The sequence below is a fragment of the Cydia pomonella genome, chromosome 15 (assembly GCF_033807575.1).
Source record: "Cydia pomonella isolate Wapato2018A chromosome 15, ilCydPomo1, whole genome shotgun sequence".
NCBI lineage: Eukaryota > Metazoa > Arthropoda > Insecta > Lepidoptera > Tortricidae > Cydia > Cydia pomonella.
Genome location: NC_084717.1, coordinates 7,616,641 through 7,642,324, shown reverse-complemented (window position 1 = coordinate 7,642,324; position 25,684 = coordinate 7,616,641). Strand labels below are relative to the sequence as shown.

Genomic DNA, 25,684 nt, shown 5'->3' with positions numbered 1-25,684 from the left:
TTATATTTTTCAATCATTTATTTATTTTTTGATAATAATTTATTTATCATGTTCATGTAACACATTTCCATTAGCTTATTTTAAATTCACACAGAACTAAGAATGGAGCAGTGCGTGACACCGCACGATGTATGGGACAAATATGGACACAGGTTTAGCTCGCTATGTAATGTGGCTGGCGAGATAAGATAGGACAGCAGTGATGCAGACTGACTGATACGGATCTGTTGGTATTTATTTGCGTAACTGGATACATTTTCTGTTATATACAATATATGTACAACTTACAACTCCTAAACTACATAAAAATGTATGTAGTTACGTAAAATAACAGTTGTTTATTTGAAATATAAATAATTACTCACTATACAGGACTATAATAATACTGAACCTTAAAACTAAATATTGCATTCTGATAAAATCTGGTCATTTCTCATAATATTAATCTAATACTTGTCAAAGGCTTTATACATAAATATACACACTTCTAAAGATGGAATGTTCTCAATCACTTAGTTAAGGCCTACTCCAAACAGCTATTCGACGTCTGCCAATAATAATTTACTTGATACAGAATTTTAGATTACCTACTGAAGACTTCAGAATATCTAAATATAAATAAGTAGGAACTCCAGATACCTTATATGCCGATTATTAAATAGTAGGTCTTACTTTAATTTAATTTAGATACTATTCGAGTTTAATTGTTAATTTAACAAGTTCCAAACTCCTAATTTTGTTAGAAACTTCGTCGACTGAGTTTGCGTGTTGCAAACAACGACGTTAGGACTAGTAAACACTGTGGAGGGGTTGGTGGGTTACCACCAGCAGGGCGCGGGCTGCGGGCCGTGCGCGGACACGGGCGGCTGGTGGTGCAGCGGCTGGTACGGGGGCAGCCCCATGCCCAGAGGTGGCAGCTCCGGTTTGCTCAAGCAAGGCCTTCCATCCTTCACTAGTACCGGAACGGCGACTCGCCGCGGTGAGCTCAAGCCTCCAACATTAAGCTCGTGTGCTCCTTTTTCTTGGACTGCGCGTTTCGTCTTGTACCTGTGATTCTGGAACCAGATTTTAACCTGCGTAGGGGTCAGGCGGATCAGGCTAGCGAGATGCTCGCGCTCGGGTGCTGATAAGTATCGCTGCTGGCGGAATCGCCTTTCTAGTTCATAGGTCTGCGCTTTAGAGAAGAGTACCCGTCGCTTGCGTTTTTTGTGCACCATGCTGGGGTCGGTGTTGTTGTTAATGGAGTCGTGCTCGTGGTCGTCGTCGTCGGGCTCGACGTCGTGGTCATCGTCGTCGTCGCGTGGGTCCGGCACGGGCGGCGAGGAGGCCGACGGGCCCACATACGAGAGCTCGGAGGCGCGGGACGTGCTGTCAGGGCTGGCTTGTTGGCCGAGAACGCCTGTAGACAAAGAAAAGTCTTGGTTAAAAATTATCAAGAGAAAAATTATTCTAACTTAATAAATCGAAAATGTTACATTTAAACACGTTCACTGCACTTGACCAAATGGCACAATGCAAAGTAGTGGATAATACTTATAATTTGGTATAAGTTAAAATGTGAGGAATATCTATTAAATAAGGTTTCGTTCAATTCAATTTAATTTATTTCATAATCAAAATTACAATTTTAAATCGTTATAGGCACAAATTTTATAGCTCTATCTACAAAACTTGTAATTAATAATAATATTAAAGTTTCCCACGTATTAACTTATTTAAAAGTCCTCGCGCCATATTTGCTCCTAGCTAGAGTTTATAAATATATTCATAATAACAAAACGGAATTATAACACCACTACAGTTGACATACAAATCTCTACTTAATCCTCAGGGTTACGCTCCATTTAACTCCAACTAAGTTCGCATACAAATTACAAACGAGATGTAAGAGGGGAAAATGGAGCAACATTGTAGTTGTCGCCCTCAGTAAACGGTTCACACGCGCTGGGCGTGGCGCGGGCCGAGGGGGAGCCACTCCCACCCCGGGCAGATGGTACTTTGTATCCTCATGAGGACATCTTGGAATTGAATAATGGTAATGCATGCGTCTATGTCTTCGTTCAGAGGTCAGCTCACTGATTAAGTACGGTGATTATGGACTGAGATTTTCTAAAAAAAAATCGTTTTTACGTACTTATTTTAATGGCTCTACCATATTCTTTCATATGATAAAAGGAAAACAAGAGACTAAAGATAATTATGTGCAAACTGTACTGACAGATACCTAAGTATTTTTATCTGGTGCTTGAATAATCGCGCCTTAGTTGCATTAATTACAAGTATTCATATCATTTCAACCACTGTATGCGTCTCCCGCGTGAGTAGGTACCTACATAATTTCATGCCCTGTACACCTGTCGAGTAGAAATGATGTTTAGATAAAAAAATGTTATCTAATCTTCCCCGTAACTTAAAAAGACATCTCAATACTTTGCAATATTTAATCTCTAACCGCAATGTTCAATCTAAAAAATAATTTAACTGAAAAAAATCTAAATAAATTGTGTTCAAAAAGGATACGCCTAAAATTGCTTAGGTATATCTAGATAACAGTATTAACTGGCAAATTTAAGTAGATAGGTATATTGTGCCTATGTCATAAGGACATAACTGGCGGGACCACTACCTAATCAATAGGTACTTGGTTATGAAATTAAAAACAACCATCTATAAGAAATAAAAGTAGGTAGGCGTACTTTTAAACTTAGCAATTTCACTATCATCTAGACCTTACCTACTACAAACAAATCTCGAAACGTCGCAGCCGACGGGACATTCCCGCTCGAACAACAGACAATGACGGCACAATAAAATCTATAACTGTCATTGAATAAAGAACAAATAGCGTCCCTAACAGCCGCAAACATTTGTAATTGATCGCCAGCTGCCGTCTATGGCTATTGGTGACAAATTCACCCCGACCCCTAGCCTGTGGGGCGTGAACATGCAACCCTTGGCGTGATTCGCATTTAGTGACACGGTATTTTTATTTGAGTTTAATTTTATGAGTATGTGCGAAAACAATGGGAAAGTGTTCATGAAGCTAAATCATTTTTATTTTATTTAAACTTCGGAAACAAACAGGCAAAATAGTACAATAAAATAATTAATTTAGACAATTTACAGCCAAAACAGTTTCCACTTATGACTAATATTATTTATGATTGCTCAGACAAGACTTAATTTATTAGGTTACTACAACACCAATATTGCTTTTCGGTGAAGGAAAACATCGCGAGGAAACCGGACTAATCCCAACAAGGCCTAGTTTACCCTCTGGGTTGGAAGGTCAGATGGCAGTCGCTTTCGTAAAAACTAGTGCCTACGCCAAATCTTGGGATTAGTTGTCAAGCGGACCCCAGGTTCCCATGAGCCGTGGCAAAATGCCGGGACAACGCGAGGAAGAAGAAGAAGACTACAACACCAATATATTTTATGATATACATTACAGATATAATTATCATTTATACCAAAACTTTAATACTACTACTACTTTAATAATACTACTTTAATTGTACTTATATTTGTATGACTTGTCAAAAGTGCTTATTATTAAGCCTTCTTGAATAAATTATTTTGAAGTTGAAAAGTTGAAGTTTATAACATCAATATGAGAGTAAATTAGGCTATTATTTGTGGATGCAATTTGAGAAAGAACTATCTCTGGAAAATTAACGCCTCTAACGCTGACGGCTCTATAGAAAGCAGTTGAAAATTTATCAAAACAAATAAAATATACGGAATGTAACCGTTTTGTAAAAACCACTAAATAGATTTTGAAATATTTTTAACCGACACGATCTGACAAGGGAAGTCCAGTTCAAATAAACAGGCAATCGGACGCCAAAAGTGTCTGATAGCGATAAAAATAATTAATGACAACAGCAGATTAGTGTGAAGGCACTCCACTGGAGGAGCATTTCAAAAAATAATCTCTGCCTCTCGAAACACACTACCGAATACTATTTTCGAGTGGGCCATACACACATTGTCGATAATTCGATTATGTACTCATGAATGTCAAATTTGAAGATATATTTGATCCAATATGCATAGTACTTTATGCTTAAGTAAATATTTGAAATAATCATGTTACACTTTTATCCGAAATTAATACACGAAAATTGGGTCCAAGTATACCATGCTAAGATATGTTTGTATAACAATATTGTTTGATAAAACTGCTGATTACTATTTATTGTCATTTTTTCGTTTCTAAGTACACAATGTACATATATGTTCAAATCCAAATAGGAAGTAGCAACTACTGTAATATTTATATTACGAAATTTTCTGAAACTCACATTCAGTCACATTTAGAGTTCTGATTTTTTGCGTAGATCTATATCTATTGTAATTTACACTGAAAGAAATGTTTGCATAACTGTAACAAAATTTTGGTTACTGTTTACACAAAAATTGGGACTTGCGAACTATGTGTTATATGTTACAAAACCGTGTTTGGCTATCAGTGTTCAGATACTGGGTATACACTACAAAATAAGTTTGTAAATTTATGCAAAGTTTATTTTCTTATAACCGTAGTTTAGTTATTTAGTAAAGTTACAAAACCAGTTCGGCTATCTATTTTTTTCAGTGTATGTATCACATAATGGATACAAAATAAGTTTTGTAATGCACATTTTTTGTGAATATTACTAAATTAATAAATTTTAGATACTAAATATAGGGAAGGGATGCACATAATAAATAAGTAAGTATTTTTTTGATTTTCAACAACACAAACCGCGCAAACATCGCCTAACACCTGCTAACATTGTAAAAAGGTATATTATAATTATTTAAGTTAAATGAACTAACACTTACCAGTGTTATCATGGTGATCCAACGACAGCCATGGCTGGTGGTGCCGCAACAGCTCCGGGGGGTAGTGATGCGACGGATACGGGGGCAGCTCTACTGGACAAGCGCCCTGAGGGGGCTCCAACTTGCCCTCGTTCAGTCCAAGAATATCCGAAATCTGGAACCCAGGCCGCTGGCCGGGCATCTTCATGCTGTCCAGGAGGCTGAAGACAAAGAAAAATTATGTTTAGGTTTGGTGGCTATTGTGAGTGTCAAAACTCAAGTAAGGGATGCAATTTCTATTTATTTATTTTATCCTAATTAGATACAGCAGCTACTTAATTTGTCAAGTTCAAAATAATCTAGTGTACTTCCTTATTATCTATGTAATTAAATGAGAATCTTTTCCTGAAGTAGCCACAAGAATGCAATATATAAATAAAATATGCGACAAATTTTCTACAAACATTTTGTCTCTTCTTGATGTAGGTAGGTACTGAATGATACTTAACGCTTTCCTGATTTCAACTTTATTTTATGAAGGGAATTTTTGATGAACAGGACAAAAATATCTAAAAATAATGCATAGAGCTTTTAAACGCAGTCTAAATTCCCTTTAAAAGATTTAAACGCGCAATGTTACCGTGCTCGTAGTTCACTCAGACCCGTCTTGCAAATCAAACAGCAACCCGTAAAAGCCACTTTACACGCTTGTCCTCTCAACAGTCTACTTATGAATGAATGGACTCGAAAACGATGTCCTACTCAAGCTTTACATTCTTAGTGAGGGTGTAGATTGAAAGAAAACATGAGTACGACATTCCGACAATCGAGACGTTTTTATAAGCCTCTCGAAAGAACGTGACCTTAAGAATGAAACAAGTCCATGGTTATTACAAGCACCGTGCCGACTCAGAGAAAGATGGATTTACCACTTCTTTACGGCTGGTTATTTGAATAAATAGTCATACAATAGGGATTTCTAAGAAAATTGTGCGTCACTTACAATTATAAGTCAGTATCAAAATATGCTACATACAATAGGGTAGGTATGCATATTTTAACTAACCAATAATTTTAATACCTTCAAATATGTACTTACAAAATTCATTAAAATGACAACCATAGATTCAGAAGCTTCACCGCGCTACTAATCCTAATATTTATCCGCCGGATTCGCATACAAAATTCATGGTTGGGTTTTTGCCTATATTTTATACTACTGTTTGGTTTGTGCACAGGTTTCGTTATGCAGCTAGGATAGACTTTGAGTTTTGTTCATATTTAATTTAAATATTTTACACCTATTTTATAACTAAGCATACTAATTTACTTGTCTCACGTAACTATAAAAGGCGGTATGTGTCACTCCAATAGACTTAACCACGGGAACTTCTGATGTGAATCGTACGTGACCTGATGAATGGGCCCTCGGGAGCATTTAGCAGGTTGTAAACAAGTTCAGCCGAGGTGCAAACTGTCGCACGCTTTGAGAGCTACACATGTTAGAAATAATATATGCCGAAGTATTTTCAGATTTTTTACGTCTTAGGTAATCAACTAGTTTGTTGCCGGAAAATAGGTATGCCTATTTGAATTAGCCATTTGTACAGCTAAGTTTATGTTATGCGATAATAACTTGAATTCCATGCGGAAAAGTTTAGGTAAGTAGGTATATTTAACTGCTTGCATTTTAGACAGTAATGAAAGTACGAATAAACTTAGCGCTTATAAGGGCTCGCTGCTTGTACGCTTTAGCTTTTGCCACTTTTAAATAAGCTGACTGTACATGTTTTGCTCTCCGTCCGTCTGTTTTCCAAAAGAATGCACAGCGTCATAAATAAGTGCTCAAATAAAACAAAGGGTCGATCACAATAAACACTTGGGAAAACTTCTGGCACAAAGATGAGGTGAGGCTCACCCTGGGAACGCAGATCGGAAGGCCGCCGGGTAGAGCGCCGGCAGGAAGGCCGGCGCCCACGGCGGCAGCAGAATGGGGCTCCACGCCAGCAGCGACGCCGGCGGCAGCAACGGCGGCGACCGCTCGCCTTCCTCGCACTTCATCTCCCGACCGGGAGAGCTTGCCTTCGGGATAATGGTGAAGCCTTCACAAAACACTCGCGTGACACGTGCTGCGCCCTTCGACGCCGCGCTCACACTGAACAACCCTCGAGTGGCCCTCGGGGTGAAGAACACCCCGCGCCGCCCTCGTGCCTCGACAGCCTACTCAGCGTCGAGGGTGCTCTACTGACCCCCGCCAATCCGCGCTCGCGCCCGACTGGGCGGGGCGAGTCCCGACCAATCGCGGCGATTGACTAAAGCCTTCCCAACAAAAAAAACCTGGAGTATACTTTGTGAAAAGAGCTTTCGACGCAGCGTTATGTTATGTCGCTTTTTGTAATGAGTGCGCGCGTTAAGCCCATTGTTGAGGCCGGTTCGTTATGGACGCCGCTCCAAATGCCCGAATAACGATTTTCATTTAGAGTGTTTTTATTAAGCCCGTGTAAGCCCATGTTTTGGGAGTTTTTTGCGTAACATTACAATTTCGTTGTTAATGATTTGGATGCTATTGTAGTATCTACTTATACAAAATGTACGCGTTTATATCCTACAGACGAATATTTACTACCTATACTATAGCTATACATTTGTATTACTAATAGGTCCAGTTTTTTAGTATATCTTGCAAACATTATAACCAATAATTGTAATATCATCATAATGCTTCCCATTGTTCAAAATTTTATTCAGAAATTTATCAAATGATACTAGAAAAGTATCAGGTACTAGTACTTGCGAATAATGTGTAAGTCTCACTTAGAATTTCATGCCCGTCTTTGAAGTAGGCCCTCAATCCTGTGCCTTAATGGCAGACGTGTATACCTGAATAATAGACACCAAAATGCCAATATGATGATAGATAAGCATTTTTTGACTCATGTCCAAAATAATTTAGTTACGTTACCTAACGTATTTAAACAAGTTAAAATATTTTGTTCAACACAATAAAATTTGAAAGCCCCTCATTAGTTTTGGAAACATCTGTCAAAAATCCCATTTCGTAGTAATGGACACTTTACATTTGTGTTTCAACTTGAGAAATTGTATTGAAACATTTAGAATCTCGCACATGTGCAAGTACTTAGCGAAAGACAATGGAGGAGCGCCGATGGCGGGCGCAGCAGGTAGGAATGGGAGAAGTATCACTATTTAAATTTTATGACTTGCACGTGTTTGCATTGTTTTAGGGTCTCTTGAACTCACAACTTATGGAATTGGTAGGCAATTAAGAATTTTGAGTAGGTTTATTCCACTCCACGAATTTTTTCTTTTTTGAGTACCAAGGTATAAAAATTTTACCACAACCCGATGGCAAACACATATGAAACATACCTACCTATTAGTAGAACTGGGTGGCTAGCCAACGTGACAATCGTTTACGCTCCGTAGCGAACGAAACGCAACTGTTTCTGTCGCACTATCACGGATTCACGGACGAGTTATAGAGAGAGATTACGCTACGTTACGGAGCGTAAACGATTGGAAAGTTGGCTAGGCACCCAGGCCTGAATAGTTCGTTATTGACTATCTTACGCTATCCAGGGGGCCTAGTCAAGTGACAATCGTTGATAGAAAACGCCAATCGAAAATTAAATAGTGTATCCTGGAAATTAGTCACGTGAGTTTTCGTAGCAACTGTCATCTCGGCCCGATACAGTTTTTGTTATCGTTCGGCGTTTGTTGGTGTACTATTACCATCTTGGCTAGGCCCCCAGGCAAGTTCACATCAGAAAATACTTGCTTACTAATTTCTATTGTTGATTTATAATATTAAGCATTATGATATCGATACTAACTTGGTAGGTTACCTAGTCAAATGAAACCAGTAGTTCAAATCAGTGAAAAAGCCCTACCTACCGGTAATGCACATTACCTACGTTAACTTGCAGAAAACCGCCTTACCTAGGCTAGGTTTCTATAGAATATCTATAGAATTTTATAGAACCTTCTGTATTCTACAATGACGTTAAAAAAATTATTATCAAATATTGTACTTTTCTATTGGTACATAAAATATGTTTGCAATGATATTATATTTACGAATGGTCTGATGGCCTAGCTAGTGGTGGTAGCTAAGGTGGTGAGTGTAGTGACCCTGCCTATGAAGTTCGCATCCCGGTAAGGGCATTTATTTGTGTGATGAGCACAGATATTTGTTGCTTACTCATGGTTGTTGTCTATATCACAATCCTTTTTGAGCTTAGTGTAAGGCTTAGTCAATGTGTGTAGGTAAGGATATACCATCGGCCCGATTCGAAAAATGATTAAGACACGTTTAAGATCTTGAAAAGATCGATAACTAATAACGACATGTCAAAATTTACATTTATTTCGATTCCACTGTTATCCCAATAAGATCTATCTACGATATTTCTAACGTCAAAGGGCTATTGGTTGCCCGAATCGAGCTGCTTCTGTCAATTATCTAAATGAAAACTTATCTAAACCAGAACTTAACGTATCTCATTCTTCGAATCGGGCCGTATAATATTATATTATTACATAAACTGTCAGTTTCATTTTAGTAAAAACACTACTTCCTGATGTTTTCATTCGACCTGTAATCTGTGATGTTGCTTCGTGATGTTTTTGTTCGACTATAAGTTTAGTGTCTGGAATATAAAAACAGAGCTAAATTGCAACAAAATTATATTAATTATGAAATAAACTTTAACACGTAGATATGGCCGACTAACGTACAATATAAAATAAAATATTTGAATACGTGAAATGAAATAATAAGATTTTACTGTGTATATAAGTTTTTTACTATGTCATCCTCCTAGCGTTGTCCCGGCATTTTGCTACGACTCATTTGAGGAGTCCGAGTAACTTATACTTTAAGGCGCGGTGTATAGTAAAATGCGCTATTTTTAAATCGATATTTACAAGCTTGTACAAAGATTTCATCTATTATTTTCTAGTATGTATAACTTCAGTCCTTGAACTAGCCGTATGCTTGTCAGAAACACGAGGGCTCATCTTTTTCTCGATAGATTATCGCTTTGAAAATATGCTTAGAATTGTGTCTATTCCGATATTTTAGAAGTACTATGACGAATATCAATATGAAATTTACTTCATTCGATAGCTTTTAAGTAACTCTATGATTTTGCTTGTCATTTTATCGGTGCGTTAAATTTTTCATTCATAATTATGAATTCAACGTTTTGTCTACTAAACGTTACCCTGCGCGGCAATACCGTCAGTACGCCAGTACGCCCGTGACCACTGTCAGCGTCGGACCTGTGCTAGTTTAGCGGACGTTACATAAAATGGATAATCACACTATAAATACACAAATATGTTATACACACAATGTTTTTATCACACTTACGAAGAAAAACTAAAGTTTAAGCTACTTAATTCCTAAATACGGTGACATTTCAGACATCCGTCCGTCATATTATGTTTTTTGACAAGTTTTACACACGCATCATCCGGCATTCAGCCACGATTAACCAAAGGTTGAAATGGTGCCTTGCAACCGAGTTAAACACTCTACTTTTCATTTTTAATACGAGGAAAGTAAAAGTAAAAAAAACACGGCTAAATATAAACTTCAGTAGTATTTCGTAAGATTTAGGTAAAACATAATTATTTATGGAATGGGCAGTTAATTATCAGAATGGAAATGATACATCAAATCCATTTAAAATCAAAATTTGAAATGCTTATCGTAAAAAAAGAAACAAACGTACTAAGAACGTACAGTGCTCTAGAGTCTCTCTGCACTCTTTTGAAAACAACAAAGACCCACTTTCGGAGCATGAGAAATGATAAAATATTTTAAATGGCTATGCAGTAATAAGCAAATTGAATACCTATTTTTAAACGTAAACAAATAAATCAATTCGCTTGTTTAATTTATATCAGTCATTATATTGGAACAGCTTCAATTTTAACACATACAGGATGCAGGAGATATACTGTATTCAAATATGTGGGAGTGCTTAGTGAAAGATACCATATCACGACTTTTTGTTTGCGAGTTACATGCGTTTTTGTGGATGCGTAATAGTTTTGTGTTATATAGCCTGTTCCGTTAAGTAACTACTAAGTAAGTACGTTTATACAAGAACTTCTGCTGAATTTGGATTTCTGGTTTATTAACTTTCATATTTTAATGTATCATGGTATACATATAAGACTTTATTCGCAACATTTATCAATTATTTGATTTTGTAAGGTGAGCAGGAGCGATATTTACCCTTTAAGTCCCATACAAAATTTTCGCAGTTCGGATATATTTGTACCTTTCGCCAATATTTTTATTTCACTGGTTAATTATTCTGTAAATTCAAGAATATCACTAAATTCCATTTTTGTTAGTGCTACACATAAAACCCTTTGTACAAGTTTGGTAAAATTATATGAATAAGTACTTTTATAGCATGCTATTTCTAATTTGTATGAATAATGGTGACATTTTATTTCTTTTTTCTAGTATAAATTTCGATGACATTCTGCCGCCAATTTCAGGTCTCAGCAATGATTTTACCTTCTTCTTTGAAACCTTGGACCTTGTTATGTCTTTGTGATATGCTTTTATCTTTAAAGTGGCGGGGCCCCGTTGGGTGTTCAGCGCGGATTTAGAGAATATTACAAATTTAACTATTTAAGCTTATCTATGTATAACAGTATATATTGAAGCATATATTGTTAGAAGTTATGTCTTTGTGATATGCTTTTACTATTTTTCCTGCCAATACAAAATATTAGTGGAAAATCGATTGAAAATTTCACAAAAGATATTTTCTTCATTTTTGTATTAGGGTGTGTATGTGTAATATGTATGTATTAAAATGGTTTATTTTGAAATGAATCACTAGTCAAGGCCTATAAAATATCCCTTCAAGTGGCGGCAGCGAATAACGTGAAAAGTAGAAAAGTGGCGGGGCCCCGTTGGGTGTTCAGCGCGGATTTAGAGAATATTACAAATTCAACTATTAAAGCTTATCTATGTATAACAGTATATATTGAAGCATATATCGTTAGAATAAGCATCAAATACGGTGTTCGAATAGAACACTTAAATTATTGTATGTATGTATGTATATATTTTATTGTACATAGAAATAAAAACACGAAAAAAACGGTTACAGAGTAAATTAAATACAACAAAGGCGAACTTATCCCTGTATGGGATCTCTTCCAGTTAACCTTTGAGGAAATGAGAATTGTAATGTTTATGCATTTCGCCACACGCACCTAACTAATTAAACCTAGCAACAGTGACAGGTGGCCGACAGCTTACTGGCTTTCGCATCGACCCGTGAGTGGTGGGCCGCCATTTGAAGGGATAAATAACATATTTATAGATAAAATAATTTTGTTAATCGGAAAGTTTTGTATATTAATGTGTTCTTGTAAAAAACATTCCGGAACAGGTCTTAATTATACTTCGTTCTACAGGAAAATAACACTCATCGAGACAATTCTAACAACCTCAACCGCAATTAGGTTGCGATGTTTTTACACAGAGTTTCTATGGCCACCTCCTCTCGCAATCATCAGATCAGTTCGATGGTACCATAATATTTCATTGTCACCCTACTTACATATGTTTGCAGATTTTCAACTTCACCTGACCTCCTCAACCTCAGTGGGTCAAATATACTTGTAATATTTGATTAGAGACAGAGTAGACAGACAATAGACTGCTTCTGTATTAGACATTAATTAAAGTCAGTCAATTATACCCAGTACTATATAACTTCGAAGTAGAAGTGCGTTTTTTAAAACTTTAAATAATATGTAATAATAGCAATTTTCTCGACTTTTGCATTGAAAGTTTATAATCGTCGTCAATTCAAAAAATAATAAAGAAATACATAGTCGTTACAGTTAGAGTCATGGTTCTTTGTTGTGAAGATAGCAAGTTTTATCTACTTTTTGGAGCTACATAATATATGCTTATGCATACATTATGCTTTTGTTTTGTGTTATCTCAATACCTGCAAAAAAATCTACCTTTCCACGTTCACTCCCACAAATTACTTAGCTTTGCTAGTATTCTTCCTTTTTTCAATACTTTCACGAAATTGACTTCTATTGCATTTTTAAGGTCAACTAAGTTTTGAATAGGTATCTATATATGATTTAAAACAGACGGTTGTAACTTTTGTCTGAATTAGTAAGTAATATTTTTTCGTCAGAAAATTATTTGGTATCATTTTACTAGGTTATCAGTTTGCCGCGGTATACTTTAGTATTGTATATAATTATCTAATTTTTAATTTCATTGAGTAAAAATCATAATCGATATAAATTTCCGGAAAAGATCCCAGAACTAACAAACCAGAATACGGATGGCGTCAGAATAAGGACGTAGGCATTCTGCGGGCGGGGCGCCCGCCTGCTTGCTCTGCCACTTCGTCTGCTTCACCCCCTCAAAAACCTAAAATCCGACTATAAGAGCGCCTTAATATGTAGTATACGTTACGTAGTAAGAAATAATTATAATATGTATTATAAAATTATGAAAATGATAGAAAGCCAAATAGATAGAGAATGTAATATCAAAACTGATGAGCAACGAAGTTTAAACCCATAAAGCGCACTTAGTAAAGGGGCTAAACAAAGGGCAATCATTTATATTGGGAACGATCGTAAGTGGCGTGCGCCCACGGCTTTAATTGACTTATTGTGAATGAGTTTTTAAAATATCTATCGCAGCCATCGTTGCGTGCTCATCGCTTTTATCTACAGTATACGCATAATAAACCCATGAAACAGATACGGAAGAATACTTTATTTTTGACATTTTAATACTCACAATGCAGATTCTATAATTATTGTATCTATGTATGTATTTATAACGATTACGAATTGCTACAATATATCATTACTCTACTTAATATGATCATAAGTTTTGAGACGAATGTAAACTCAAATAGTTCAATTAATGAAATATTATAATGATTATTTAACAACCACACTATAAGTTATCAAAATATAAATTGATTAGTTTATTTAAAATGGCCTTCTGTGTTTTTCATTATAGTTGATTATAGTCGTTTAATACGTTGGCATTTAGGGGGTGCCGGCACAATTCCCAAAAATGTTACATTTACTGGCGGGAAAGTATCGGAAGTAGAAGAAAACTGCAATAGATGAAATATTAAATTATACACCAAAATATTGAGAAATATTTCGAATTCTATGGTAAATAACCAATATTTAATTACTATGCATGTATTGCAGTGGGGAGGATATTTTAAAAGGTAGTATTTTTCCTTATTTTCGAAGAAAAGGTGCCAAATTCATAATGTATAACTACCGGAAAGACTATTTAAAATCCTTAACTAACATAAAATCAGCCTGAAAATACTTTTCTTACAACTTGATCGATCAAGTATAGTCTCAAAAAAATAATTCACACTAACAAACATTTTTTCCTTCGATTTTTAGTTCCCAGTAGTGATTTCATGAGCTCTGAACGAAGTCTTTCAGATTGTTAGGTATTTGGGGACAAAAAAAATACCTATTTTTGAGCCAGTGAAAGAGGCCTAAAACCTGAGAACCTAATACCTAAATTTAATACAAATCTTGCCGTAATTAAATGAGAACCACTATAAAAGAAACAGAATGAGTCCGTAAAATACATGGCATGCCTACCATACCTTTTAAGGTATGCATCTATTAAATATACTCTTTTATCAAAAACCTAGAAATCATTTACATTTATTTTTTTGACTTATGGGCATTGGTCAAAAGTTATATTAATTAAAGGAAGCAGTTCGATAATTATTTATTCGATTTTCGTTACTCTGATGACTTTGTCGTCGTCTCAAACTTATTCATATACGAGGTACGTAAATAATTACGACTATATTTTGTAAACATATATTTGCTTTGTTATATAAATTAGTTTAATAAGTCCGAACCCTTGCTGTAATTAAGCCATTCATGACTTTAGCAGTAAGTAAACATGGAACTCTGCGAATCTTTTTTAAAACTAATTGGAACTTTAATAAAATAAAAAATAGGTACATACAAAAATATCTACTCTACACTTACAAACATATACTCTACGTATGATCACATTTTGTGCTACCTTTTACATACTATCTACAGGTTGCCGGCGACAGGAGTTACTTTAGATGATTTCACCCGATGAGTCATAAAATATAATAAACCGTTAGTCATCGTTGTTTGATTTATGTTTATATATAAATAAATAGGTGCAATATTATATAAGTATTTTTTTCAACATTCAATAAATTAAGCTAAAGTTAGAAATGAATATAGCGGACACAAATGTGTACACGCAGACAAAATAAGTGCAAGGTAATATTCGCCTATTTTAAACACTATAGCAATACTATGGACCTGCCGGCTAAAATTTTAAGCTTGATAATTTTTCTCATTTGTGTACGTACGTGACAACGCCGGGAATCTCGACTCATATTCAAAAAAGAACACATCGAGATGCCCAGGTGTTCTAATCTTTTTTAGCAGGTGTCAAGGATTCCGCGGATTCAAAAGATAACGACAAAATCCAGGTACTTAATGAATTGCACAGCTGCACCCGCTTTGAGGCGCCTAGGCCCTAAGTGCCATAAAACTATTGTTTTTCTTAATCCCTTTTATGTGTTCGCTTTGTTTTAATCTCGATGTTGCACGTGCAAACTTGAGCCGTTGTCTTACTTTATTGTTTACCGAACTGAGATTTCGGAGTTGTTTCTGATAAATCAATTGTAAATGGTGAGCGATACAGTGATTTTAAGAAAAAGGATTGTATGTAACTCAAACAAGCGGAGTTACAACTTTTTAATTTTATATTTATATCTACGTACTAGATAAGGTAAGTCTACGTTATGTTATAGGTTATTTATTATTACCTAAAAATTATCAGACTTAATATTGTATGTTAGAATGCTAAGGTCCGCAAAGACAGATTATTCATTTATTCAGTTATTTTAAATTACCTACACCAATTTAAAAAAGTATCAAAATTAAACGCGTTTAATTTGATCTGCGCATATACTGTGAGGTAAGCTGAGGGCCAGATTTGAGGGATGGCAGGCACCGGGCAGGTGCGCGCGCCCTCCGCTGCGCCTCACTAGGCATATGGTGGCATTGTTGGTACTCCCGCTATCCGATCATTCTGATTTTGCGCACTTTACGATGGATCTTAACTAGTGTATAAGTAAGTATAAATTCAAAAGATCGAATCGAACTTAAATCAATTCGGTAATTGCCTGAATTCATAGGAATTAATTCCACAAAAAGGCTGTACAAAAATAAGTTGTAAGTTAAATAGTTGTTGTTTTTTAATAAATTAACGATGTTACTTTTAATTGTTTATTGTGATAATTGCAACCTGCCTGCGACTCGGCGTCGGGTCTGTGCTCCACATAGGTGCCCCTGCGGCACTGATGTCGACGCCCTCGGACACCACGGGCTCTCCTGCCAAAGGAGCGCCGGCCGCTTCTCTAGACACGCCGCGCTTAACGATATTCTTCGCCGGTCTCTTGCCAGCGTGAACGTGCCAGCTCTTCTTGAGCCAGCTGGTATTGTAAGAGACGATGGTAAGAGACCGGACGGAATGTCACTAATTCCGTGGAAGATGGGACGGGTGCTGGTGTGGGACGCCACATGTGTAGACACCCTAGCCCCGTCTCATCTCCACGGCACAACTACAAAAGCCGGCGCGGCGGCAGAGGCGGCCGAAAAATTAAAAAAGATCAAATATAGGGGTCTCGGCCCCGAATACGATTTCGTACCTTTTGGCGTCGAGACCCTTGGCCCGTGGGGTCCGAATGCATCTACACTATTCAAGGAATTATCCAAAAAAATAGCAGACGCTACCGGTGATCGTAGAGCTGGCAGCTTCCTCGCACAGAGAATAAGTATTGCGATGCAACGAGGAAATGCTGCCAGCATCTACGGCACCATGCCGCAGGGGGGATAGTTTTTAATTATTTATTTTAAGATTAGTTTTATTTATTTTTAGATTTAGATTTTAAGTTTTATATGTATTATGTTGTGTTTTTAAATAAATTGTATCTGTTGTCACTCTCAAGAAAATATTTGTTACTCTTGTCTTATAAGTGATATTGATATGTACTAGGTAACATGTTAAGTTGTTATAATAAATAAAGTTGTAATATATGTATATATACTAAATAATATTTTCTACCACCGACTGTCGTAAGTAATATTTTTTTTATTATTAAGAATATTAATTATTGCCCCGATTTTCGACCTAGCATTTCATAAAATGTTTTTAAAGAGTTAAGTATTAGTATTAATACTTAGAATAAATAATTAATAATTAATTTTTTTATTATTTTTAAGAATATTAAATATTGCCCCGATTTTCGACAGGATTAAGACTCTACCTAGCATTTCATAAAATGTTTGTAAAGAGTTAATCCTGTCGAAAATCAGGGCAATATTTAATATTCTTAAAAATAATAAAAATTTTACTTACGACAGTCGGTGGTAGAAAATATTATTTAGTTATGGGGCAGGCACTAACTAGTAATACTGAGGTACCGTTAACATTAATCATAATTCCTAATTACGATATTTTATAATCAAACTTGTTAATGGATTACCATAGCACACCTGTCCACCCGGGATAAGAACTCCGAACCCCTACCAACAGGCACACAATGTTCAACCAAATGAGCCAGCTGAAACCCGGAGTGAGGGATAATCAGATATAAGGGCCAAGCCTCTTTAATATAAGCATAAAATAAATAATATAGAATATTATTTTAATAATGTTATCAGTAATAGGTGCGATTTGGTTTAGTGTCATGCAAATTTATAAACCCGAGTGTCGAAGTGGGAGATAAATGTTTTTTGAGTGTCTTACTTTTAGTTCTCAATAAAAATCTAATTTACTACAGCAGTAATATAAGTAATAGGTACGGTCAACCAATTTGATTCCTAGGCCACTATAGAACTATGTCATAATGACTTCTACGACAGTGCTTATTGAGTGATGCATGTCATGTATAGAGTAGTTAAAGCGACAAGGTTCTATAGTGGCCTAGGATTCAAATTGGTTGACTGTACATTATAACACGTACTCTACGCCATCTAAGGAGTGGATATCAATTTTATGACATAAAACAGCACATAATATTGCTGGTTTCAAATCAAACAAGGGCTTTTATTGCCGTTTAATTTATATCGAGCAAACGTGTCATTATGCGCCGAATTTAAAAAGATGATCATTTCGTATTTGCAATGGCTAATGATAAAATAATGGGGGCTGATAGCGGGCACGATAGGAAAGTAATTTGTGTGAAAGTTGAATATATACCGCCGCGCCATTCGTACCACGCGCCGCCAATCGCCAGAAAAACTACCCTATGACCAAACTAACTTGAAGCCATTACCTGTACCACAGTACCTGTAGCGTACCGCAGCTAAACTATGCATAATACGCCTAATTTAAAAACAACTTTGTATCAAGAAACCTAATGGTTTCGTGCTTCGAATAGGCGTTCGAATAGCTTAGCAGTCGGAACTGCACGTTGTCCTTTCGTCTTCCTGACCCAGATTAGATACGAAAAACAAACAACAATCGTACGCACGTCATCGGCCCGACACCTACGGTACTTTAGACGAATTTATTGCCAGTGGAGTCATGGATTCGCTTTAATTTTGTGACTTTGCGATCTCGTTGGAAATTTCGTTATGGAAATCTGGTTAGGCGCACGGGTCTAAATGGGTGGTGGCACGCTAGCTCGCGAAGAGGGTTTCAGAACCAATTAAGGGATAGGGCGCCTGGGAGAGGGCACAGCTGGTGGATTACGAGCTCGATGGTGCTCACTGCAACGCTTCACCGCCACGAGTGCGGACACGCAACCGCCGCTGCCGAATACCTGTTCACACGCGACACCATGACGAACACACTATCAAGTATTTCTTTAATTTTTTTTTATAATCAGAAACGTTAAATTGCTTGTTTTAATAGGCTGCAATTTAAGCGGAAAAGCAATTTGTTTGTCCCAAAGCCGCCATCTTTTAGCGCGGATTTAGTATTCCACTTGACCTCAACAGACTCTTCTAATAGGTCAATGTTTTAACTAGAATCAATCAACTGTCTGTTTGTCGGAATAATAATGATGTGTACCTATCTATATGAAGTACCTAATACAGACGTAGCAACAGAAATCTTTTCGATGACATTTACACAACGCCGTAAAATGCACAGTAGCGCTATTACGCTAATCTAAATGCTTGGCGTTATAAAAATGTAGGTACCTACTTAAGTACCCGTAGTTTACATATCTGCGGTATCATTAGTAATAATTACTAACAACCAGTTTTATACGTAAATCTTTACTTGTTAAAATATCTAGCCAGGTGATTCATCTTCACGTTTCCATTCAGTAGGTATTTATTTGTACCTACTAATGGTAAAGTTTCGAAAAATATGTAGTCGACATTCATATGTAGACGGCAAGCATTTCAATAAAAGAAGATAGAGGATCATTGAAATAGAAGTTTGTTATAAAGCCGTGCAGCGCGGGTGCACTTGGCGGCGGAGGCAACAATGTTAAGTTTGCGTGCATAAAACCCTAACTTTGCTACTTCTATTTTGTAAATAACCCTACTTTATGGGCACTGCACGAAGAGAACATCAATAAAATTTAGCATTAAGTAACTTTTTTGTAAGTAACAAATGGGAAGTTTACTGTCTACCACTATATATATATATATATATATATATATTTCTATAGATTATCACGAGTAAGTATGAATCATTTCCATAAGTTGATTAATAATTTATGTTGTTAGATTCAAAGTACCTATGTAGAAACACCATTAAAAAAGTTTAAGGTATTGCTCTCTTTCAAAAAACATTTTTTTTATCCTTTTTCTTTATATTAAAAAGAAAAGTAGGCTTCCTACATTTCTTTTTAATGCGGTACATAACATCCTACTAGATATCTATTAGACTTCGTCGTCGACGTTGTTAATTGAATTAACTAGGTACTTACTTTTTTTTTAGTTCAGACATATTTTTATTAGAGACCTCTAAATAATTCGACATTGAGAGACTTTTATACATCTCTAATAATTCAGCATACAGGTATTTTTGCCCTACAAAAGGCCGAGGTTAAAATGCTTTAATTTGTTATGGCTTAAGTATAGGCTAGTCATGAAAACTGTAAGTTTTCGACCTCTAGGGGTCAGAGCGTCATGCGCCATCTTTAATTGAAGGGGCCAAAATCGGTTTTTTTACAAGCTTTTATTTAGTTTCACCTGTCCCGTCGTCTGTTTGTCGGTCTGTCATCAAATCTTGCAAGTTAAATTTGATCCACTTCCCGGTTTCCGATTGAGCTGAAAATTTGCATACATATGTAAGTCGGGTGACAATGCAATATCATGGTACTATCGAGCTGATCTGATGATGTAGACAAGAGGTGGACATAGGAACTCTGTGATAAAACATCGCAACCTAATTGTGTTTGGGGTTTTTAGAATTGGCACGATGAGTATTCGTTGCCTGTGGAAAGAAACATACAGTCAGCGATAAAAGCTTGTACCAAAAATGAATTTTTTGCCAAAAACTTACATAATGCTTCAACAGTTGGTTTTATGACAAAAATGTCTACGAGGCGTATAGTAAACACCCCTATATAATGGAACAGGCACCAGTAATGGGATGGTATAGATAAATCTTATAAAACAAGTATTTACCATCAGTTTTTAAGCACTGACAACATTTTACCATAAACAAGAGCTAAAGAGCTGCTTAAGTTTAATTTTTCATTGATATTTGTTAGTTTGAAAATGAATGACGCCATACATCCCATGACTGGAATAAAAAAAACTTTGTTTTAATTGGTTAATAATATTGAAACCAATGGCATTAGCTTTCATTAAATACATAGAAAACATAGAGGATGAATTGGACATTCAACTTTTAAAGCATAAAGCGGTAGAAATATTACAGTATGCTTTACTTACGCATAGGAGTTGTACCGATAGTCCTCCTCCTGCGGCTGCCGCATCTGGTAGTTAGGGTCATAGTACTCCGGCGGCGCCCAGTTGCTGTCATAATTGTAGTATTCCCCGTAGCCCATGTCCTCACCCATCATTCTCATTACGCACCGCACTCCAAACTTACACTTTTACTTCTTAACTTTAACTATGTTTTTTTTTAATGTACGAAATGGTTAAAATGGTGGCAAGTCTGCCGCGCGCCTAGACGGGACTGCAGGGGATCGGATCGACTGATCGATGCCTGTGCCCTTATCAATAATATTGTATCGTTATCATATCTAGCAGCTTTCCCCGATACGTTTTATAAACGACGCGACGAGCAGCCAATATTGCACAGATAGCTTTATCGGTTCAGATGTGTGGCCACGGCGTGATGTTATGAAATCCAGGAATGACAGGTGTTGGGATCTTACGATAAATGTTATAGCAGTCTCGCAGTGTGACGGAAATGATAGCCGTGTAGCTAAGCGCAGACTGAACGGAAGATCCAGTATCATAATATTCATAATATAAGGTACCCACTTGTATAATTTGATCTAACCCTGAGGTTTGTACCGATCACTTATCGTCACTAACTTTGGATAAAACAGATAAAACTCGTTAAGTAATCGCAAAAAAAACTTGCATTTACCAGTGTAGGTATGAATACAACTTGGAATAGCAAGTATGAAATATATTCCAAGTAGTATATTTTTTCCAAGTAGTTTTTCAGTAAAGACGTTATTCAGAATTAGGTACTTCATATAAGACCTAGGTATACCTACTGGTTCGCGTAGCTCGTCCGATGCGCGCGATAAGGCCGCTCTTGGAAGAGCTAGGTTTTCAATAGGTACCACGTTTCACACGTTTGTATTGTAGGTATAGTTTTGCAGCTTAACTTGGTCGATTTATATGAAAAAGTAGCTTTGTTAGAAAAACAGCCTAAACATTGTATAAAAGCGATACCCGAGGCGAGGTAGGTAGATACTCATAAATGTTAAGAAACAAATAAATACTAAAACCTATGCGGTTAATTCTTAGGTACGAAAATAAAGCATAATTTAATTAATATAGGTATAGGTACAGTCAGCGTCAAATACTTTGTAGCAGTCAAAGTGGCCAAATAGTTCGGTACACCATACTAAATATAGGGTGTACCGAACTATTTGGCTACTTAGGTTGCTACAAAGTATTTGACGCTGACTGTACATAAAAAGTTACTAATATACACGAATACAATTACAATTGATTATTTTACTTGGTTATCTTCTAAGTATACCTCGTTTTGAGCATTAGAAAAATGAGAACAATCTTAACATGTCTTTTTATTGAAAAACTCTTTAAAAAAAATAGTACCTAAGTATTGCTTATGAAACCAAAACAATGTAAATTAACAAAGTACATATATGCTATATAATTGTTACATTTTTGCTGTGACTAACTAAAAAGTGTTTTCCAATAAAAATACACATGTATCAAGATTGTTTACTTTTTTTATAATGCTAAAAACGAAGTATAACTACTGAAACACTTTTTATTCTGTTTATAATAACTTCATTTTTTTTAGCTTTGATTGAAAATAATAATTAGGTAAACGATATTATTTGTACTTTAACTTCTAAAAGAAAATCCAATAAGATTAATGGAATATCTATTTATTCAATAAGATGGAACGTACGTAACATTTATTTATGTGTAGTAAATAAATAAAATTCAATCAACTAAATATTAAACATTAAAATGACACCCAAGGAGGCTTATGCCGCATCCATTGAGCTAATAAAAATTAAAATCTTATTAGAAGATCTAATAAGAACAACCCCTTTATCCCATATTATCTCGTTCCGTGCCAACTAGAGCTCCAAAGCAATACAAATTCCTCTAAACAAATTCTACAAAAAATCATGTTTTTACCTCTGGTGGGACTCGAACCCACAATCCTCGGCTTAGGAGGCCGATGCCTTATCCATTGGGCCACAGAGGCGGACGGCGGAGCGGCGCGAGAGACGGCTCTGGTTCGAGCGGCCGCGTCACCGCGCACGTCATGACGCCCGCGCTACACCAATTAATACCTAACCGATAATTACATACGGTAAAGTTCGGCTTCACTTACGGAAGCACTCGCTCGTGACGACGTGAGTATCACTCTCAATAGTAACAAAAAGCATGGGTATTTCCCATGGAAATGTAACAAGCTGATACCTATGGAATTTACTTCAAAATGTCATTCCATATTTGAGCTTTTTTTATACAAATGTAATTTATAGATGCTAGAGCAACTTGGTAACTATATTTGTGACTCAAATCGGAGGTAGATAGAAAAATCAAGGAGCGATGTTCATAATTTAATAACATACGCTACAATGTATGTACCTAACCTTGATATGAACTGATAGCGTTACGTTACCTACCGAACTAAACACGAGGTCACTAACCTATGGTATCACCATATTTTAATGCCGCTACATTTAAGTACCTATGGCTATGAATTAAACATAGGACCAATATTTATACAGTTCTTTCTCGTTCACTGCTCGTATTAATTATGTTGTAATTATCTATGAATACCAAATTCGGGCGAGAATTGTCTGTTTTCATATTTCGGGAAAGACAGACAGACGTTGCACGCTATTATGGGAACCACTAATTTGGGCGGGTAGGTAGCGACGAATTTAGATTCACATTTTTCGAGCGAGCCAAATTTATCGTGAAAAACAAAGAGTTTGATTATTTAAATTATAAATGGTTCATGTTCATGCCAGGTGTCAATGCGCATTAGAAGTTGTGGCTTTTAATAGATTGTTGACCTCAATCTAGGCCCATACGTAACTTGGCGTAAACCGGCCCATGTGTTAACTAATGTTTTCTTAGATAAGTGGGCGGCTATTCAACATTCACTCAAGCAAATAGAACGCCGTTATATTTAGGAACCATTTCATTATTCTCATCAACGTCATAGAATATAGATCAAGCATTAAAGACGAATTGTTTTGTGCGAAATACTGTAGGCGTATTTTTGACATTTATAAATGCGGTAACTAAATTATTAAGTATTAAGTTTTAAAAATCTAGAAACACCAACGAAACGTATGGCGCCTTAAATCTGTAAAACATACGCGTACCCATGCCATGTTTACTGTCAATATGCAATTTAGGCTTTAAGTTCTCTATATTTTGTGTAATTAATTATTCAAATTTATTTTGTTAATTTAATTTAATTAATTTTGTTTTGTTTCCTTTCTTTGTTTTGTATCATTTTGTGTGCATGTTTGGCGATGTTACTTAAAACTCTTAGTAAATCGAAATTCGAATGGAAATTTAACGTAAATTCCTATCGATGGTGACATAATCAATTGAACTCGTAATCGTATTTGTCCGTATTCACGAGCGCTAACGCGGATCGAAAACAAAGTGCACGAGCACGACGCACTTATAATCGGACCTCGCAAACCACATTACCCTCCTAGGTCCAATAACTGTTACATACTTAAATATAACACCAGTAGCCTTACCACGACTGCCTTAGCAGTATAAAACTCACATATTCGCTAACGTCTGCGTAACTTACTTTCCATACTTCTCGCTTGCACTGACAATAAGCGAGTACGAGCGAGATGCATGCAAAGTAAGTTTAAACGAATATATGTCAGTGTCAAACTGGTGGTAGCCGTACTGATATTATTTTATCGCGCGACATAGAGCTTTAATACCGAGTCTTTCGGGGTAAGAGCACGCTATGGGTAAGAGATCGCGGTGTGCCGTTCTCCGAAGGCGAGCGAAGTGTGTATTAGCAGGATTAGGTGTCCTTTGCGTCGACATTTCGGAACCACGTGACGCGCGAACGCAAAGTTTGACACACGTATTAAAAAAACCGTTAACCATTTCTCCGTTATAGTTGTTAGGGAAAAGTGTGTATAAATTACGCGGATGGACCGGAGTCAGTTAGTCTAGGTTTATATTAGCTACGTAGTTATTGCTGTATTTCAATAAAAGTAAATATATCGGTATATGGAATTGAATAATAAGTTACACCGATCGTACCTATATTTTTTGTAAATTGGGGCAAGAGAACGACGTTAAAAGTAAGCACGCCACCCCAGTACTTCCCCTACCGCACTATAAAATGAATAAGTTTAATCTTGTTTATTGAATACAAAATGCATAAGGTCAGGTAAGGTAAGGAAACAAAAATTCAATAATTATTCATTATACTGATTAGGTACCCGGATTTTATTGACAATACCATTCAAATTTTCTTGATGCGAACAATTACTGATTACGCACGGCGGGGCACGGCATGAGTACGCAACCAAGTATACGGTAATTTCTTCTTTAAACCTACATTTAAAAAAATCGTCGATATTAAACGTAAAGCTGCTAAAATTATCAAAATACAATAAATTCTCTGTAAGTTTTATGTTTTATCATTGCGAAAATCTGAATTTCAGTGCATTTCTGGGACATTAAAAAGTGCGTGCTCTTGTCCCCAATGACATTGCCTGGTCTTCGGTCCGCCATGTGGTATTGGAGTCATGAGTAAAATCAGCAAAACAAGTGGTTCGCCACTAGGCTCAGTTTGGTATTTGGCTTGATAGGACTTTTAATAATTTTACTGATTTAAACGACCCGTAGCAATATTAAGATTGAATGCAGGGTGCCTAGCCAACGTGCCGATCGTTTATACTCCGTAGCGAACGAAACTCAACTATCCCTATCGCACTAATTTGGAAGAGTGATGAAGACATATGACTACGCTACGCTGCGGAGCGTAAACGATTGGCATGTTGGCACCCAGGGGGGTTTATAATGAGTATTTTTATTAATAGATGTTTTTTAGTAGCGGGTGATTAAAACAAAATAA

At 36.3% G+C, this 25,684-nt stretch overlaps 1 protein-coding gene and 1 non-coding gene across 3 annotated transcripts; both read right to left on the bottom strand.

The window, feature by feature from the left end:
* On the bottom strand, window positions 1-21,080 carry LOC133525689 (homeobox protein vnd-like). Of its 2 annotated transcripts, none has more exons than XM_061862036.1 (3): window positions 20,809-21,080; window positions 4,828-5,027; window positions 1-1,399 (listed from the first exon to the last, which is right to left on the bottom strand). In XM_061862036.1, exons 1-3 carry the CDS (start codon window positions 20,943-20,945, stop codon window positions 819-821), a joined length of 918 nt encoding a protein of 305 aa, XP_061718020.1. In that variant the 5' UTR covers window positions 20,946-21,080; the 3' UTR covers window positions 1-818. The 2 variants fall into 2 exon arrangements, with proteins under 2 accessions (XP_061718020.1, XP_061718018.1); XM_061862034.1 differs by lacking the exon at window positions 20,809-21,080 and adding an exon at window positions 6,725-8,740.
* Window positions 21,081-22,734: 1,654 nt separating this feature from the next.
* Trnar-ccu (transfer RNA arginine (anticodon CCU)) lies at window positions 22,735-22,807 on the bottom strand. Its single transcript has one exon. It is a non-coding gene; the product is annotated as a tRNA-Arg (tRNA).
* Window positions 22,808-25,684: the final 2,877 nt, after the last annotated feature.